At 40.8% G+C, this 18,462-nt stretch overlaps 1 protein-coding gene across 1 annotated transcript in view; it reads left to right on the top strand.

Annotated features, from left to right (window-relative positions):
* Nucleotides 1-18,462, top strand: part of LOC135471372 (adhesion G protein-coupled receptor B1-like) — a 39,768-nt gene that overhangs the window by 3,215 nt on the left and 18,091 nt on the right. Inside the window, exons 3-11 of the mRNA XM_064750583.1 lie at nucleotides 1,005-1,117; nucleotides 3,063-3,266; nucleotides 3,863-3,928; nucleotides 4,920-5,028; nucleotides 6,336-6,431; nucleotides 13,225-13,324; nucleotides 14,400-14,526; nucleotides 15,495-15,553; nucleotides 18,115-18,244. Coding sequence (XP_064606653.1) covers nucleotides 1,005-1,117; nucleotides 3,063-3,266; nucleotides 3,863-3,928; nucleotides 4,920-5,028; nucleotides 6,336-6,431; nucleotides 13,225-13,324; nucleotides 14,400-14,526; nucleotides 15,495-15,553; nucleotides 18,115-18,244 — 1,004 coding nt within the window. The remainder of the gene's footprint in view (nucleotides 1-1,004; nucleotides 1,118-3,062; nucleotides 3,267-3,862; nucleotides 3,929-4,919; nucleotides 5,029-6,335; nucleotides 6,432-13,224; nucleotides 13,325-14,399; nucleotides 14,527-15,494; nucleotides 15,554-18,114; nucleotides 18,245-18,462) is intronic.

The raw sequence follows: 18,462 nt of genomic DNA on the forward strand, positions 1-18,462 counted from the left end.
ATTATATCGCTAATTTGGTTCAAACACATTTTTTCGATTCTCTGTTTGGTGCACGTATCAGAGTTCATCTCGTGTGGGAACCAACAAAGGATTGTGTCCAATTACATATCTTTGCTTACAACTGACTCCGAGGCAAGGGCAAAAACGAATAAACTTGTCGCCTGGTCCAAATTGGACTGTACTAAATCATTTTCTGTGATTGTGCCTGGTACCGTGAACAGCAGGTGTTAGAGGTATCAATGAGCTGTTGCCCGGGATTTCGGTATTCGGAATTCCACGAAATGTGCTCTCATGCGTACAATTACCCGTGGACCACGAGTCCGGCGATATCGTGGTAACATTCGCTATGCACTGAACGACACTTGTCTGATTAATATTTGAAGAAGCGGCTGGATATTTACCTGTCACAATGAATAGAGGAGAAGTTCTCGTTATTGTCTTTGTGAGGTGAAAAGACTAAAGCTTAGAGACTAAAACTATAGAGCATTCTTGAGTACGGCGTAAAACACCAATCAGATAAATAAATAAGTAAACATACAGAACAGGTAGGACAATCCGATAACGGGAGAATGGTCACACGTAACCGAAGATATCTGACCTGTTGTGAATTTACCTTATGTAGAGCTTGTTAAGTAACTGTCACTCATGTCATACATATATCACGTCGTTCTTAAAATCGTACTGCGCATGTATCGATGCATGTATGTTGCAAACGACAGACGCTTGACTTATGCGGTCTCCTAGATGTTGGAATCCAGCTAGTGGGATTGTGCCATATAGCGTTAACGGATTTGCTCTTGGTTTTGCTCTTGAAAAGGGCAGAGCTTGAATGATATGTTTCTTGTTTGCACCCTCACACCCCAGTAATCCGACCAATGTATTATTCAACCAATCAACCAATGGGCCTATCAGTCAATGAATTAATCAGTCAATTAATCAGTCAATCAGTCAATCAATTAATCAACCAAACAGTCCAATCAAATCCCACATGTTTCTTGTTTCAGGGTTTACCAAGCGCTATTGCCAATGTTACGGTGAAGCCACAAAGCCATGCTCCTGGTCAAAAGTCAATCAAGCGGGATGTCAGTCTGAAGAGTTCCTGGACATATCCAATCAGGTAAGCAGTTCTGCACCACGTGATAAGACCTCCTTTGCCTTCGTTGAGACAGCGATCTATACATTTTATTTTATATTTTATCTTGTGTCTCCATACGGGAGTTCCCATGAACACCCACGTCAATATTTTCAAGCAGTTTTGATTAGTCAGGCCCTAACGTAAAAACAGCTTTATTTTTTTATTATCATTGATTGCTCTCTTCCTACAATATGGTGACAGACACAGCACCAGCCTAGCTAAAACTTAGACCAAACACCACCAACCAGGCGGTGACCTCGATCTGACCCATTAGTAATGTTTTAATGATGGCCAGTTTTATAAGTGGTGAATACCTGAGTGCCCGGGTTAAATCAACCATAATTTGCAGGTTACTGAGGACCATTTTCACGTGTACGGTGCAAATCTCCAAACCCATATTGGGGGAAGACAAGTGGTCTTCATCGAATATAACATAAGGCCACGGCAAAAACCACTCAACCAATGGCATCGACCGCTTATTGTCACCAAGGTTCCAAGAACAATTATAACGGAATCTAGAAATTCCTTGTTGGAGAACCAAGCATCTCTGAAGCCTGGTCCCTCTGCATCGTTTTAATGTTATTGCATGTTATTAGCTATGATGACAACACGACATTTTCAGTAATTCTAGAGCAGTAACGTCGAACAAATCACTGCATTTTTTACCGAATTCAAGCCGAGGCATCGTGTAATTTCCGACTAGTTAAGCATTTAAAGGAACAATTATAATAAAACTGAGGTAAACTGACAGACGTCTTTGCCTCGAAACAGACAACCATATACCAGGCGTCAACCAAGGTGGTCGTTCGAGGTCAATAATCGAAGTTTAGCACAAACAACCAAAGAATTAAGAAAGTATTTTAAGAACGAAATCATGAGAAGCTGTCATGTTCTGGGAGAAGGTATTTTCTAGGTGAACGAGTATTCAAATCGCGAGCTATGTTGGTGTATAAGTTGTCGATAATAAAATATATATCTCAGTTGTGCTTTGATTGCAACTGTTCATATATGCAGCGTGACCATCTATTTCATTACAATGAATTCTCTGGTTTACGCGGAATTAGACACAATCATGACGCAGAGGACTAGAGGTTCTGGATGTTTTCTCAATACTTACTTACCAGAAAGTTATACTCATTGTAAAACTTAAGATTTCAGAGTGAAGGTGTTTCGTGGAGTATTTTGACCTTGATTGAAATCGTCACACAACACACAGGATCTAAGAAATGCTGTAGGGCGAGATATGTACAGGCCATATGCGGGGCCCTTCAGCACATTCTTTTCCAAGTAAGGATAATTTACAATGTCAAATGTTATCAACTATTCCACTATTGTTGTGAGGTCTGCGCGAGAGGAAACCGTTTTTGTCTTTGTACAAACATAGTTCAGATAAGATGCACCATCAAGAGAGACCGTATTTCACTGGTTAAATGTGCGTCCATTGATCAATTATTGATGCTCTGGTTTAACTCTCTTTTCTGTTAGTCTTCCATTATATTGTCTAAGGCCGGGATTGAGCCCGTACCTCGTATGTCAGTGTGTTCGTATTGGCGCATATTACAGATGATCCACGTCCCGCTACCCACTACTTTGAAGGGGTATTAGTGGTAAAACGGAACTGTAATCTCGTACCACAGCGAAAAACCGCATCTTCAGCTAGAAAACACCACCCTCTCCCAACCCCCGGCAACAGCACCACTAACACCCTCTAATGACCCTGCGATTCTGTCAGACTGGCGGAAGTGTCACATGCCCAGTATCATGAAGATGAAATCAAGAAAGTCCAAGGACACCTGAAATAGCAGTACTCACGGGACTACAGGCGTTATGAACTACCTTGACGTTGTCTCATGTTTTCACAACGTGTGTTCAGCTTTTGTTTGACGCATTGGCTGAGCGGCTTCCCGTGTTTGTTTTCTTGTTCCAGTTAGACTCTTTTCTGTTGGGCTATCAACACTCCACCTCATTCGAGCTGTTTGACTTTCTGCTGGAATTCATTAACAGAACGGAGGGGACCGTCTTCATGGGCGATTTGAACGGGGCAATAAAAAGCCTTTACCAGTTACTGGAGCACAACTACAAATTCAAATCAAAAGGAAATGAACTGGAAAACTTTACCATCCCTTTAAAGGTAAAATAATCAACCACAATTTTCAGATTTGTAGCATCGAAGACCTACCTTTTTTATTATTAATAAATGTATATTCGGTATTTGTTTTTCATTTTTCGGTTTCAATTTAAAGATAATCCGTAGTCAATATTAATTTTAGTTATGAGACATACAATGTCTGCGAAAAAATTACCACTAGGGTAAATCACTGTGCATAGCCTCTCCATCTCACTACATAACATAATGTATATAGTGTCTCAACCATATCAACGCAAAATGTTAATAAGGACTTCGGGACAATACCGTACAAGTACAAGATCTATCCTAGCAATGAAACACTTGGATTCGTATTTTTTAATTATTGTGAAAGGGAAACTGTTGCCATAGTTATATCTAAAAAACCATAGAAATATATAAATAGATAATATTGCGTCTTTAAATCGTGCGTGATGTCAAACTACTTTATCATCGAAACTGTGCAGCAAGACTGAAGCTATAACTTTTTGCCAAAGGTTGACGTCATAAACTCCATTTCATGTTCTGACGTAATTGAGTTCTGTCAGAATGTAAATTGCCTATGCAAATCTAGCAGTCTAATAATTCATTGTATGTTGTAGAGAGCACTATGGCTTTTGGATAAAATAATGACATTTAGCCATTCAGCTACGGTGGAAGAATCCAGGGTAAGCATATCTGTCTTTCAATACGTCAGAGGCGCGTCTTACATGAATGGGGAGCCTCCGTGGTTAGCGCGCTAGCGCACCGTAATGACCCAGGAGTCTCTCTGCCCGGTTTCCGCCCACCATAATGCCGACCGCCGTCGTATAAGTTAAATTTTCTTGAGTACGGCGTAAAACACCAATCAAATCAAATCATATCTTAAATGAATGAATGATTGTGGCTTAGCGCCACATCGCCAATTTTCCACTCACATCGTAGCGAGCTGAATGGAGGTACCTTTTAAGTCTGATAGTAGCGGATCGGAGAGACGCTGGATAACACGAAACATTTGTTCAGTACCATTTCGAGGGATGAAATTTAAATGGTTTCCCTTTCCATTGTTTTCGGGACTTTGGTGACAAAAAGCAGCCAGTAGTGCTCCTCGAGCAGTCTTTCATGAAGTTCACTGGGTGAAAACGACTTGCCTTCCAACAATATGACATTCGCCAGATGTGGAAATATCGCTTTCCAAAGGTCGGTGGTTTCCTCTGAGCTCTCCGATTTCTCCAAGCCATAATATGCTTCCCATTGTTGTATAAGCAAAAATTCTTGGACATGGCGTGAAACAACAATAAACAAACATATCTGTGGCAATTTTATCAGAATTTAAGCAGATAACGCGACTGTGATCGTATCCAATTGATTAGACTATATTTTAATAAATTCTTTTTCCCATAATTGCTTGCTTGATGTATTTACAATCTGATGTTAAGCCATAAACGAAAAACAATATTCAAAATGAAACGTTAGAAAACGTTTCATTCCTCTTGGCGGTTTCCTCCCACCATAATGATGACCGTCGTCGTACAGGTGAAACATTCTTGAGTATACAGCATAAAACACCAGTCAAGCAAATAAATGTATTTGACGATGTACGGATATATTCATTTCTTCCTTCAACGACTGTATTCAACTTCCTGTGAAATTATGGATTATCATTTCTGTCTCTCTCAGGAACTACAAGTTTTATATTGGTTTATTCACATCATCAAACTGTTGCTAGTCCAAGACAGAAGAACTTTGGGCATAGCCTCGGGCGAATCTCTTCATACTGCTGGAATTGGTAAGGAACCCACTTTTACCATTATGTATCCATTATTTATTTTTCTTACTTATTTCATTGGAATTTTAAGTCACACTTAAGGATATTTTACATGTACGATGGCGGCCAGCATTATGGTGGGAGGAAACCGGTGCAAACCCACGGCCGTCCGTAGGTTGCTTGAGGACCTTCCCTGATACGATCGGAAAGGAAGCAAGCATGAGCTCGACTTACAGTCACAGCGACCGGCATTGGCGACGGGTACTGGAGTCATGGCCCTACACCAACACGTTAACCGCTTTAGATCCCCATGGCAGGAAAGAGATATAGTATTATATGCATATGCATATATGCCACCACGGGCGCTCCATACCAGTTATATCCTGTGAAAAATGCTCCAGGTATTAATTATTGTCTGAGACAGTATACCCTAGCCATAAATCTTTGATATACAAGTCTGTTCACACGAACGCCTGCTCCAGCTTTCTTCATGACAACATAACGGTGCACTTCCGTCTTCCGTATGTGTGCCGTCAGACAAAGCTTGGACACACCACATACAGTCACATATGGGTATATGGTTTAAGCCAAATGTCATGTTTTAGTTTGAAGTAACTGTACGCCCCATACCGGGCCTTCGTTTGCGAACACATGCTAATGAGGTGTGCCGGAAGCCGACCATACTCCGTGATAAACGAGAGCAGTGTTCCTGTACAGTTCCAGCTGGTTTGTATGTCAGTGAGTTTGTCAGGTACTTGACAGGGACGATGGCTTATTTTGAGCTGTATGCGCCCGGTTTTCCGGGCCAACAAACTCGACTGTAGCAATATAATGGAAAGGGCCTTGTGTACGGCATAAAACATCAGTATAAATAAATAATACGTGAATTTCGAGTTTCCATTTTATGACATCATAGTGACGTCCCTTGGAACCGCGATGTCGCCGCTTAACGGCACGAGAGGACAAATCAGTGCGAATTAATATATGCGGAGATATACAATATAGAAAAATATCCACAACAGAGATGACTGAGGAAGTTACTAAGTCACCTAATAAATCCTATAAACTACATATTTAAAGGAATAAAAATAATCGATAATATTATTGTTATTATAATTATAATATGGATAATATTATTGATTGTATACACCTGCTCATGTTGAAATGCACTGATTAGCTCTTGTGTGCCGCAAATCGAGGACATTATGTATAAAAGGGAGATGTCTGGTTTCGTGACGCCGAATCTTGAAATCCACGTATTGCCACCATGTCATTCCAATCAACGAATCAATTAACTGTGTTAATCACTCAACCGTGTTGTATTGTAGCCTTCACGCACATGATCCAGGGATATCATACCCCATCAGAGGCAAAGGGAACTATGGGTCAGGACTTGGGAGAAGACGTCAGCACGATACCGAGTGGTATGCTATGGAAAGTCACTATAACACAAAGATACAGATTAAGTAGGAATTGGGTAGATTACCATAAACTGTGTCTTAACATTCATTCCCGTCGACCGCTTTGATGGTCTGATACTTAGAGCGTCCGCCCCGAAGTCGGCAGACGTCAGGTTCAAACCCAGGTCGGGTAATACCAAAGGCTTTGAAAGTGGTACTTGCTGCTGCCTATCCTGGCACTCAGCACTGAGAGGTTAGAACAAGGAGACATGACTGGTTGGCCCAGTTTCAGTATAATGTGACTGGGTCGGGTGTCATGTCTAGTGTTTTCGGCATGATACCTTAGTGACGGCAGCATTTTGGTGGCCTTTACATGCCTTGCCACAATAGAACACATTGTATGTACACACTCCTAAGGACTCCTGGTCGTCATATGACTGAAGAATTGCCAAGTACTACGTAAAACTCGAAGCATTTATTCATTCCCGTCTACTGACTCAGTCTGTAGGTTCCGTCAAGTTACAACATTGTATGCCAGCCAATCAGCCAAAACAGTGTTCAACGGACTCTTCCGAGTGAAGCTCACGTGCAGTTTGTTCCCTCTCTTGATGTCATAAAACAATTTCAGTTAAGAACATGTCAGACACAAGTAGGTGTACATCAATTAACGTCTATAGTAAGGCTCTTAGATTTGAATGGAGAAATACTATAATTTAAAAGATGTCAAACGAGTTAAGGTTCTAAAAGTTACCATCGCATTTATGTGACTCCGAAAAATTTTTGGATGAAAGTAATGAAAATTACCGGAATTCAATTGTACACGTTGAATGGTTTTTTAGATCATCGCAGAATGGCAAATGGAATACATTTGCTGTAAGCCTCGTGCCTTCATTGATTGGACGGGTTTAAACGGGGTTCTCCCCGCCTTGACGCTGTTACAGCAAACTGTAGCGTGTTAATGCTTGAATTAGTCGTACTTAAGCTACAAATCTGGGTAAGGAAAGCCGCCTTGGGTCAGAAAATGTGAACCAAATTTGCTACATAGCGTAAATCTTTAATTTCGAAATAGCATATTTATTTGTCATTAGGAAAGGACAAATCATTTACAACGGATATGGACGGGCGAAATGAAGCCCATAAACAACACGTGTTTCTCGTGGTATCGATATTTCAATAAATATTAAATTTTCCGACTAAATCTGTGGAAACTTGGAAGTATTGTGTGCCATTAATAACGAAACCAGGGAGTTTCCCACCTGTTCTTCGGACGTTCTTGCAGTCCTGGGATTCTCATCACATTGATGCCAGGCCGGTCCAGTGGAGCCGAGTGCAAGTATTGTACGAATCCAGTGCATGATTCGGTGCTAGGGACTCTGGCGTTTGTGCAAAACTCAGGTATGGTGAAGAAGCGGAAAGTCAGCATCCACAGATGCGCAATAGGCATTCCCAACATAATCTTTAGTCATCAACTCTGAGCTTATATGGTTATGAGCTGCAAACAGGTACATTTGCCCTTCAACGAAACCCAGCAGAGGGCCTTAACACAGAAAAATGGATCGCAGAGGGCAAATATATGTTAGCCTTGTAACCCATCTCAACGCTGTACCCCAGTAATGACATTTTTGGCCATCGACCCATATGTTGTGTCACTCAACATCCATCTTGAGTCAAGACACAAACACTTCAGCGCGTGTGAATTATGGTTAGCCTATTGGGAAATCCCAAACCATCATGTGTAAGAGAACACCTAGTCATTTACGAAAGCAAGATGATCGAATGACGGTCGGTCGTTGTGTTATGGCTGCCAGTGAACTTCACAATGGCGGCTTGCCATCTTGTTCCACCGAAGGAATGTGGAAGTGATTATTTTCTCTTGGATTTTAACACTGCAGGTTATTTGTCGCATCGTGTTTCATGCACATGCCTATGATGCACATTGTGCAACAATGTTGTATTTGGTTTATGGACACACGTGACTCCGAATGCGTGCTACATCACAGACAGCCAAGAGTTGTGTAGCAATTTTCCCCAACAAAGTCCTGTAACCGTACTGGAACAAATAGTCGGTACTACAGTGTTTCAACGGCGACGACAGTGTTGGTATGAAGTTTTGTAACCGTATTGGAATAAATGGTCCATGTTACAGTGTTTCAACGGCGGCGTCAGTGTTGGTATAAAGTGTAGCATCTCCCTGGTAGATAATTTGTGGGTTGTGTTTGCAGTAGGTTAAAACGAGGTTGTTTGCTGTGAACTTTAGCCGTCATCTATTACACCAGCAAATGCCCCAATTAGCCCAGATGCAGCCAGATCATTGAAATGATTGCTGACTGAGGCAGTATCAAAACGCCTGGTCAAAGATCCTTTGGATGTCGCATTGCCAAACAAACGGAAGAAATGACAGCTCATTGTTATGAAGTGTCTACTGGCTCATTCTTCTAAATCGCTGGTCTTATTGTAGCCCACCAGTCGCTTAGCCGTAACGTCACCAGTTGGAATCCAGCCCTTGATTGTTCGTATGTGACATCAATTCATAAAGTCTGTCGAGTACTTGTCGAAAGCCAGTTATTTACTCCCCACTCCTGAGAGAAAAGCTAACGAGTATGGCGTGGAACAATCAGGTAAATACACAAGTACTGTAAACATTTCTGCACCCGACGATCTTTTCATGATTTCAAGCGCATAAGAACTGCGGTATCCAAAATCGCCATTTAATCATTTACTTTACCTTTACGATTTTCATCTGTGTATGGTATTTCTTTATCTCACCACACGTCTGTCGGCTCCCTCTGTGTTCTGCAATGCATGGGGATTATCGTGACAAATCACAAACCGCATTACCACTGGAAAAAACGGGGTGTACTCTGTCAAGCTACGCCTTTGTTTATCGGAAACAGATATGCTCTAAGGCGGAAGCTTAAATTGCCTCTGTTGGGCTACATGGATTTGCGTTGTAAGATATCTTCTCCGGCGGATCGTTTATTGCCTGTTTGTTAATGTTATCCACGGCCCTGACAATACTCCATCATCACGTCTGCCTGAATAGGGAATACGGAATTCACTGTCTTCAGTCGTTACAGAATAACAAATATTTCGTTTGCTTACGATCTGGATTTGCATAAAGATGTCACATCAGTATGAAGTTTTATGGGTCTCTCCAGCAGTTTTAAGTTGTATCAGCCTTGAGTCAAGAAGGCATTCTGTCACTTTAATCCTTTAGTGCTGATTCTTTGTGGAATTCTACCATACATTGTGGAATGATGTGCTATGGAAACACACTGAGATGCGTGTGTATTCCAATAGTTGTTAATAAGAGTGATCTAATAATGAAACCCATTAGGAAACTCTCAGCAAGCAATACACCAAGTTCGGACTAAAGTTATGGCATAGATCTGTCAAGTATTCGGCTTTGTTAGGTGTCCTAAGGTAAACAAGCAGCCAACCAAATACCATACCTGGGAACCATGACCTTCCGCTAATACGGAAAAGATGATGGAATTTGATTTCAGGATGTTTTCAGTTGAACTTGTCAATCTAATGAGACAGGTGTTGACAACTTAGGCCAACGTAACATTGCTTGCTGATTGTATATGGCATTTCTGTATTTACAAGAGACTTTCTCATTTGTCTGGTATCATATTACAAGCGTCAGATATTCCGCGAACAAACCCGTTGAAGTGTATCTTGTATAGTATTTGACCCGTGGTAAAAATCAGCTGTGCCCTCTGCAAGATAACGCTCGGTGTGGGTAATCCATTTATGGTAAAGCAGTTAAATGTGAACGCTATACTTCATAACAAACGTAAATTCTTTGCAGCGCTTAATGCAAACCCTGCCTTACGACGTTTTAGTTGCGACAGTTAGTTTTGCGCTTTAGTGAGCTCTTTGTTGAACTCTTCCTAATCTTAATTGCAAAAATTTGGTAGAGAATTTTCTGTTGAGTTACATACTCCTATAATAGGGTGAGGCGGTAAGACGGGAATTTGGCCCAACGCTGAAATGGAGTGGATCAGACTGAATCCGATCGACATGTGTACCTTCGATCTGAATCATTGGCTCAAAGCAAACTGGGTTCTAGGACATGCGGGTGGTTCACTGTATGCACTGTAGACACACAGTATCTGTTTTGGGGATCAACAATGGAGAACACATATCCCCCTCGACCTAAGTGTCCAAAAATATTACACGGTACTACACTACTGCCGCAACACAGATCAAGGTGGCATTTATTTATTCTATGTCAGGATGTAAAATAGTTCTCGTAAAACAAAATTAAGTTATTGTTTTAACCATGAAGGATAGATTTTTTGCACAAAGGTGAGAAGTAGTGAGATACAAATGTTGTGCAAACTCTGTTCTTTGGCACAGCTTCCTTCAACTCTCAATGAAAGCGTCTAGAAATGCCTCAATTTGATCGAGATGAACACTCATATACATGTATTTTCAGTTGGTTGTAGAATTGTTTTCAATTGGTTGTAGAATTCTACAATGAAAACAAAATTGACACTTTATTATCAACGTGTACGTATACACGCATATATTGCATGTTTTAAATGTGTAAAAGTAAGAAATGTAGGAAAATATTATACCTGGACCTATTTGATGCATGAGCTATGAACCAAGTCACCGCCGTGCCACCCAGCGGCCTCTAAAAGCTAAATCCCACATTCCTATAGCGCTCGTTATCCGCTATAATTCAGGCAGTAGGAATCGATAATTGACCCAAATCGCTAAGGAGTAATTATTCATCTCTTCAAACAGAATACAACAGCCCGGCCAATTTGTAATCGGCTATAAACCCTTTTCTAGAGGTAACCAATCGTTCAACAGATCCCTTGTTTCTGATCAACCTTATGTCTCCAATTTGCCGTCTTGTAGACTTCGGAGGTCATCATTGTCTTGTGTTTCTATTATCTTGCTCTCTGTTCACGTCACAGTTTCCGGTCTAGCACTGAGCAGGTTCTTGATCAGACATCCGGGTCAATTATGATTGGATGATTAGCTGTAGAGTAGAGTCAAGACTAAGACTAAAGTTAATCGTAGCGAAGAGCTGAGTGATCCTTGTATAAGTCTGTGACAGCACTGGCCGTATGATCTTGATATGATATCGGGGCCCAGTTTCAGAAAGCAGGGTACGACATTTTTCATCGTACATTTGTCGTACGATATTTTGCACGTCACTATCACCTTATCATTTTCTTATATGTGCAATTATCGTACATGCGCGACATTTTTGTGAAACTAGACCCAGCGCCTTATGAGAGATCATTGCAGGTGTGTCGCCATGTAGTAAAAGCACGTATAGGTGTCTGGTGTATTACCCTTCATAACGGGCATGGGAATCAGACAAACTCTGTCAGTACGAAGTGTATTTGGCACTAATTCGCTACCACTACAAGGTCAATGGCCACAGAAAAAGTTACTCTGCCACATCATGTATTTGACAATAACAGATTTTTATTATCAGCTGCAGTTAGTTTTTACTGCCAAATCGAGACAGAGAGACCCATCAGTGGTATGTCATGTGTGTCAATCACCGTGCAAGAGGTTTACAACCAGAGGGAATCTGGTAGTTCCGTTGTCATTTCTGACATCCTTATGCCGGTTTTACCACTTTGGCTGACTCTCTGGGCTGTTCCATGTTAAACTCGCGCTTGTTCTCTTACAGATGGATCACTCACCATACACTCTAATATTAGCTTGGCGCACGACGTTTTGAGCTCCACAAATTTTTTTACATTTTTACTAGATGTTACATAATATTTATTTTGAGCCATGTTGTCATTCTTGTCATTCTCCAATCTGGTATGGATACATATGTATGTAAAGTAAATTGCCAAAAGTCGGTTGATTATCCCAGGCACTCTAGTCTCCTTCTCTCATAAAACTGGTCACCTTCGCATATGTGAACAGTTTTTGAACATGGCGTTAATAGTAATCAAATAAAAAAATAAATCATTGTGGGAGTCAATAAAAGGCAATTTTTTATCGTTTAATGACACGCACTGTTATATGAAAACATTAAAATGTCGGTTTTCCCTTTGGCTTTTCTGATTTTCATGCGTTTTGTAATAGAAACCAACACATTTGTAACCCGGACCGTTGAATATTTTTGCAAATTTAAAGGTATTAAACTGCTGATAGTGTTGAGAACGGTGGATTCGATTGGATAACTGGAATATAACTGTGCAAAATAAATACACAGCAACCATTGGCCTAACACTGTGTACACTTACGATGTGAAAACTCTCACGACCAACTTTCTACGGCTGTTGACTTGGTACTTAGGGGCACCACATTCTTCTGTGCGTATGCTGATGAGGGACCCCAGGGGGATTAGCACGCCAGCGCGCCGCAATGGCCCAAGAGCCTCTCACCAATGCGGTCGATGTGAGTTCAAGTTTAGCTCATACTGGCTTCTTCTCCGGCCGTACGTGGGTAGGCCTTCAGCAACCTGCGGATGGTCGCGGTTTTCCCCCGTGAGTACCAGTCAAATAAATTAATATGTACTGAAGATTGTTCTATATATAGTTTGCGCGGCTTCTTATTGTGTAGATATGCAGTGGAAGTTCGCTGTGTGGCCTTGGTTGAAGCTCGCTGAAGACTCCATCGTTGGTTTCCATCAAGTTGACTCCATCGTTGGTTTCAATCAAGTTGATATATCTCACACGTGAAGAGTTCGTCACTAAATCACCAAAAGTGGGCGGTTTAATTTGCTCCACCCCAAAATAACTTTCATTGTATAAGTGAAATATTCTTGAATATGGCGTTAAACAATTGTTAAATAAATAAATCAATCAAAATGTCTCTTCATTTCCAGGGCATCCAAACCTTCTGCACCATCAGACACAAGCCAATGTATCTGTGTATGTGATCAAAGTGCACACCGGCCTATTAGATGTTCCAACAGATATGTCAGGGTAGGTTGTACATATTGCTTACTACGGAATCAGCAGATAAATTGTCTCAAGTCAAACCTTTCAGTGTTATGATCCTGAAGACTAATCCACCCACTAATCTTGATAGTTAGGGATTTCTCAGTGAACTACTAAACTGGACGCTCGTATATATATATATATTTTTTTTTAATTTATGATTGATGTTTAACACCACCACCACGTAAATCACCTTGAGATCACCTTGTATCAGACAAAGCAGTCTAACCGGCAAGAGCTGGATTCGAACCAACGACCTCAGTGGTCAAGTTCTTACAATGCCGCATTTAGTTACATTCAATTTACGTGAAACCAACAGGCCGTAAGGAGGAAGGTCTTCCAGTAACCTGTGGATGGCCGTGGGTTTCCCCCGAGCTCTGCCTGGTTTCCTCCCACCATAATGCTGGCCGCCGTCATATAAGTGAAATATTCTTGAGTACGGCATAAAACACCAATCAAATAAATAAATAAATCAAACCAATATGCTTTTACAAAAATGCCCACACACATTACACCTTTTATACAAACGTGTAGTAAACTGAATGTCGTGATTGAATACAAAAGATGCATATAAAAAAGTTCCCAAACTGTTTGAAACCAAAAGAGTATGATGTGTTTTTTTTCAGGAAGCAAGTCAGATGCTTCATCATATGTTCCTATTAGTCATAGCTCTGTTCGTGGCTTTTTAACGCCATATTTCTGGATTTCGTAACACTATAAATTTTGGGTTTTGTCCTACGGCTTTAGTTGTGTAATGTTCTTGTCAGCTTTCTTAAGTCTAGACTTTTCTGTGAACATATATAGTGTAACTTAATAAAGCAGTGTTCGTCAGACCAGATGTCGCGCAAACATGGCTGCTTGTCTCCGTTTTCCGATAATTATCCGAAGACTAAAGGTAAATTTACTGACCGATTTCAAGTCTAATAACACCGGATAGTATAACGTATACAGCTATGCCTGTGGATAAGTGTCATTTCTTTTTTACGACGCTGGTATTAGCAGGAACGATAATATAACAGGAATACATCGTACCGCATCATCTTATGGTTTATGACTTCAGATCGGAGACGTATTCAGTAATCAGCGACATTTTCCTGGCACTGCCTGAGAAAGCCCGGAAGATGATCGCCATCCGGTCATCGTCCTCGGCTGTGAAGCTGCCCGTGACGGTCGAGCACAGAATGCCGGTGAGAGACTTATTGAAAATTACTGTTTTTATGGGATAATCTACAGTGAATGAACTTTTCTGGTCTTTACATTGCTGTATTCTTCATCGTATGTTGTTGTTCATTTTTTACCTTTTGTGTTCACGGAGACATGTCTGTTGTGATCATCCATCAGCTGTCATGTTAATTGTTGTTAGGTTTTGTTATAAATCAGCTGACATAGACAAACAGCACCAACTTCAGTCTGAGCGCCACATATTTATCTACATGCATACACGTGTTTGATATTTATATTCGTTGTCAGGTGCAGTTCTCTTTTAGCTAAACAACATTGTTTTGTCTTTTTGCACAAAGGTGAGAAGTAGTGAGATACAAATGTTGTGCAACCTCTCTTCCTGGGCACAGCTTCCTTCAACCCTAAATGAAAGCGTCTAGAAATGCCTCAATTTGATCGAGATGAACACTCATATACATGTATTTTCAGTTCGTTGTATCATCTACAATGAAAACAAAATTGACACTTTATTATCAACGTGTACGTATACACTCATATATTGCATGTTTTAAACGTGTAAAAATAAGAAATGTAGGAAAATATTATATCTGGACCTATTTAATGCATGAACTATAAGTCACCACTGTGCCACCCAGCGGCCTCTAAAACTACGACAGCTGAATCCCACATTCCTATAGAGCTCGTTATCCGCTATAATTCAGGCAGTAGGAGTCGATAATTGACCCAAATCGCTAAGGAGTAATTATTTATCTCTTCAAACAGAATACAACAGCCCGGCCAATTTGTAATCGGCTCTAAACCCTTTTCTAGAGGTAACCAATCGTTCAACAGATCCCTTGTTTACTGATCAGCCTTATATCTCCAATTTGCCGTCTTGTAGACTTTGGAGATCATCATTGTCTCGTGCAGTTCTCTTTTAGCAAGAGCCCAACAACATTGTTTTGCCTTTATTTTATTTTGATTTTTATTTCAGATAAATATGGATCAACGACGGAATATAACCAGGTGCATTGAATGGCAGACCACCAAAACGTAAGAGCATAATTGTGGCAGTGTTTTTTTTTTTTTGTTTGTTTTTGTTTTGGACGCCACGAGGGCGATAGTATTCAGTAGTGGGTGACTGAAAAGTAATAGCAGTTATAAAAGGAATAACGGAGGCAAACGAACGTTGTGCTAAATAAAAAACAATTGTCTCATTTTACACCCGTTCAGATTCACAGGAGTTGTGTCATGGTGACCTAGAGGGTTGCTAATATTTTATGGAACCGTGTAAAGCAAATGTTCTGTATCTACTAAGGTCTGTGAAACGCAGAAGGGCAAATGTTTGATATTCGCAAAGGCCTGAGGAACCGTGTAAAGCAAATGTTCTGTATCTACTAAGGTCTGTGAAACGCAGAAGGGCAAATGTTTGATATTCGCAGAGGCCTGAGGAACCGTGTAAAGCAAATGTTCTGTATCTACTAAGGTCTGTGAAACCCAGAAGGGCAAATGTTTGATATTCACAAAGGCCTGAGGAACCGTGTAAAGCAAATGTCCTGTATCTACTAAGGTCTGTGAAACCCAGAAGGGCAAATGTTTGATATTCGCAAAGGCCTGAGGAACCCTCTAAAGCAAATGTTTTATATCCGTAAATGTCTGTGAAACCCTCTAAAGCAAATGTTTTATATCCGTAAAAGTCTGTGGAACTCTCTAAAGCAAATGCTTTGTATCCGCAAATTTTTGTGGAACCCTGTAAATCAAATATGTTATATTTACACGGTCTGTTGAACCCTCTAAAGCAAATGTTTCATATCCGCAAAGGTCTGTGGAACCATCTAAAGCCAGTGCTTTATATCTGTAAAGCTGTGTGTAACCCGGTAAAGTAAACTGTCCCTACAAATGTAAAGATCCCTCTAATGACTGAAGTTAAAGTATGCTGCGTCTGGTTGACAACAAACCTGGGTAGACCTGAGTCCTGTAAATATAAGATAAATCTAAACTGTATGAAGTTTAGAAACCTATTTCTTTCTGACTTGATCTCGAGTAGTGGGATCCCATTCATGAGTTTCTCTCTGATTCAGAGTAGTGTGAACCCGTTCATCATTTTCTCTCTGATTCAAAGTAGTGTCACCTCATTCACCAGTTTCTCTCTGATTCAAAGCAGCAGTCCCTGTCTGATTTAGAGAAGTGTGACCTCGTTCAGCAGTTCCTGTCTGATTTAGAGTAGTGTGACCTCGTTCAGCAGTCCCTGTCTGATTTAGAGTAGCGTGACCTCGTTCAGCAGTCCCTGTCTGATTTAAAGTAGCGTAACCTCGTTCAGTTTCTGTCTGATTTAGAGTAGTACTACCTCCCTCAGCAGCTCCTGCGTGATTGAGATTAGCGTGACCTCGTTCAGCAGTGCCTGCATAATTTAGAGTAGCGTGACCTCGTTCAGCAGTTTCTGTCTGATTTAGAGTAGCATGACCTTCCTCAGCAGTTCCTGCGTGATTGAGATTAGTGTGACCTCGTTCAGCAGTCCCTGCGTGATTTAGAGTAGCGTGACCTCGTTCAGCAGTCCCTGTCTGATTTAGAAAAGTATGACATCATTCAGCAGTTTTCAGCACGACCCCATTTCAGCACTGTCTCTTGGCAAAACCTTGAGGTTCCTTGGCCAAAATATAAAAGATATGGATGCAAACTAAAATCAGAGCAATGACCACATTATGATAGCAAAAATCAAACGTAATCAGTGTAAGACCGTCTCTTGTGGGTTTATTCGTAAATTCCTCTTAGCAGAATGTAACTTCCTCGCTTGGGGTTCAGCATGAAGGCGATAGTGCAACGACTGATTGACCCGTATCAGTATAATGGCTCGGGTGGTGTGGCTTACTTGCCTTCAGTAAGGCGTCTCAGTGAAGCAGCACTAGATAAAAGAGCTGTGGAAATCCGTCCTGCAACAAGAAGCCATAACATCATTAAAAGCGCGGCTATAATAAATGTTCATCAAGCCAAATAAATTTAAATAATTACAGCACATAATAAACTATTTGTTTGCGCAAACCTCTGCCCCAACGCCATTCCAATTTAAAACAAAATGACTGCATGGTCGCGGGAGTCTCTGTGATCTATCAGGTTTTTTTCTCAATAAAATGCTGGACGCCAACGTATAAGTGAAATGTTCTTGAGTAAGGCGTAAAACACCAATCAAATATATTGTAGCCCCTTCGATTGACAATAAGGAGATTGAAGAGCGAGAGTTAACAATTAACTACTATACCAATGGAATCAGTGATGGCATAAACGTGAAATTTTCACTGTTAAGTCAAACCTTGCTTTTTGAAATCAGCCCCAAAATGATGCTCCATGCTTTGCCGTATATCGAGGTATTGACTGTTTGGAAAGTTGTTTCAGTTCGACAAATGGCACATCAGCTCTGGTATCTTGTCTAAATCTAAACTTCAGATCTAAATAAACCAGTTTTATCACGTAAAACGTAAGAGAGAAAGAAAAAAAACATGGTGATCAGTTTCCTCTTCTGTTAGTAAACAGGTAATGTTTGTCCGCTTCTCGGTGAGTTTTAAATAAACCTTGATTGCTGCTTGAAATGGATGTCATTTGGTAATTTTCTCTTTAAGGTTTCCTTATGAGGGTGCCTGGACGCTGAACAGCTGTGTCGCGCTGAGTCAGGATTCTTGGAAAACAACGTGTCTCTGCCCGTACTCCGCCCTGGTCGCTGTTGCCATGAGCGACAAAGTAATTGTAGATGTAAGAAATGACAGAGAAACACATACAGTGAAGCAGTGGCACTGACATAACATGTAGAGTGAAGCAGTGTCGCTGACATAACATGTACATTGAAGCAGTGTCGCTGACATAACATATGGAGTCAAGCAGTGTCGCTGACATAACATGTACAGTCAAGCAGTGTCGCTGACTTAACGTACATTGACGTAGTGTCCCTGACATAGCATGCACCCGTACAA

This window comes from Liolophura sinensis, chromosome 7 (assembly GCF_032854445.1).
Source record: "Liolophura sinensis isolate JHLJ2023 chromosome 7, CUHK_Ljap_v2, whole genome shotgun sequence".
NCBI classification, from domain to species: domain Eukaryota; kingdom Metazoa; phylum Mollusca; class Polyplacophora; order Chitonida; family Chitonidae; genus Liolophura; species Liolophura sinensis.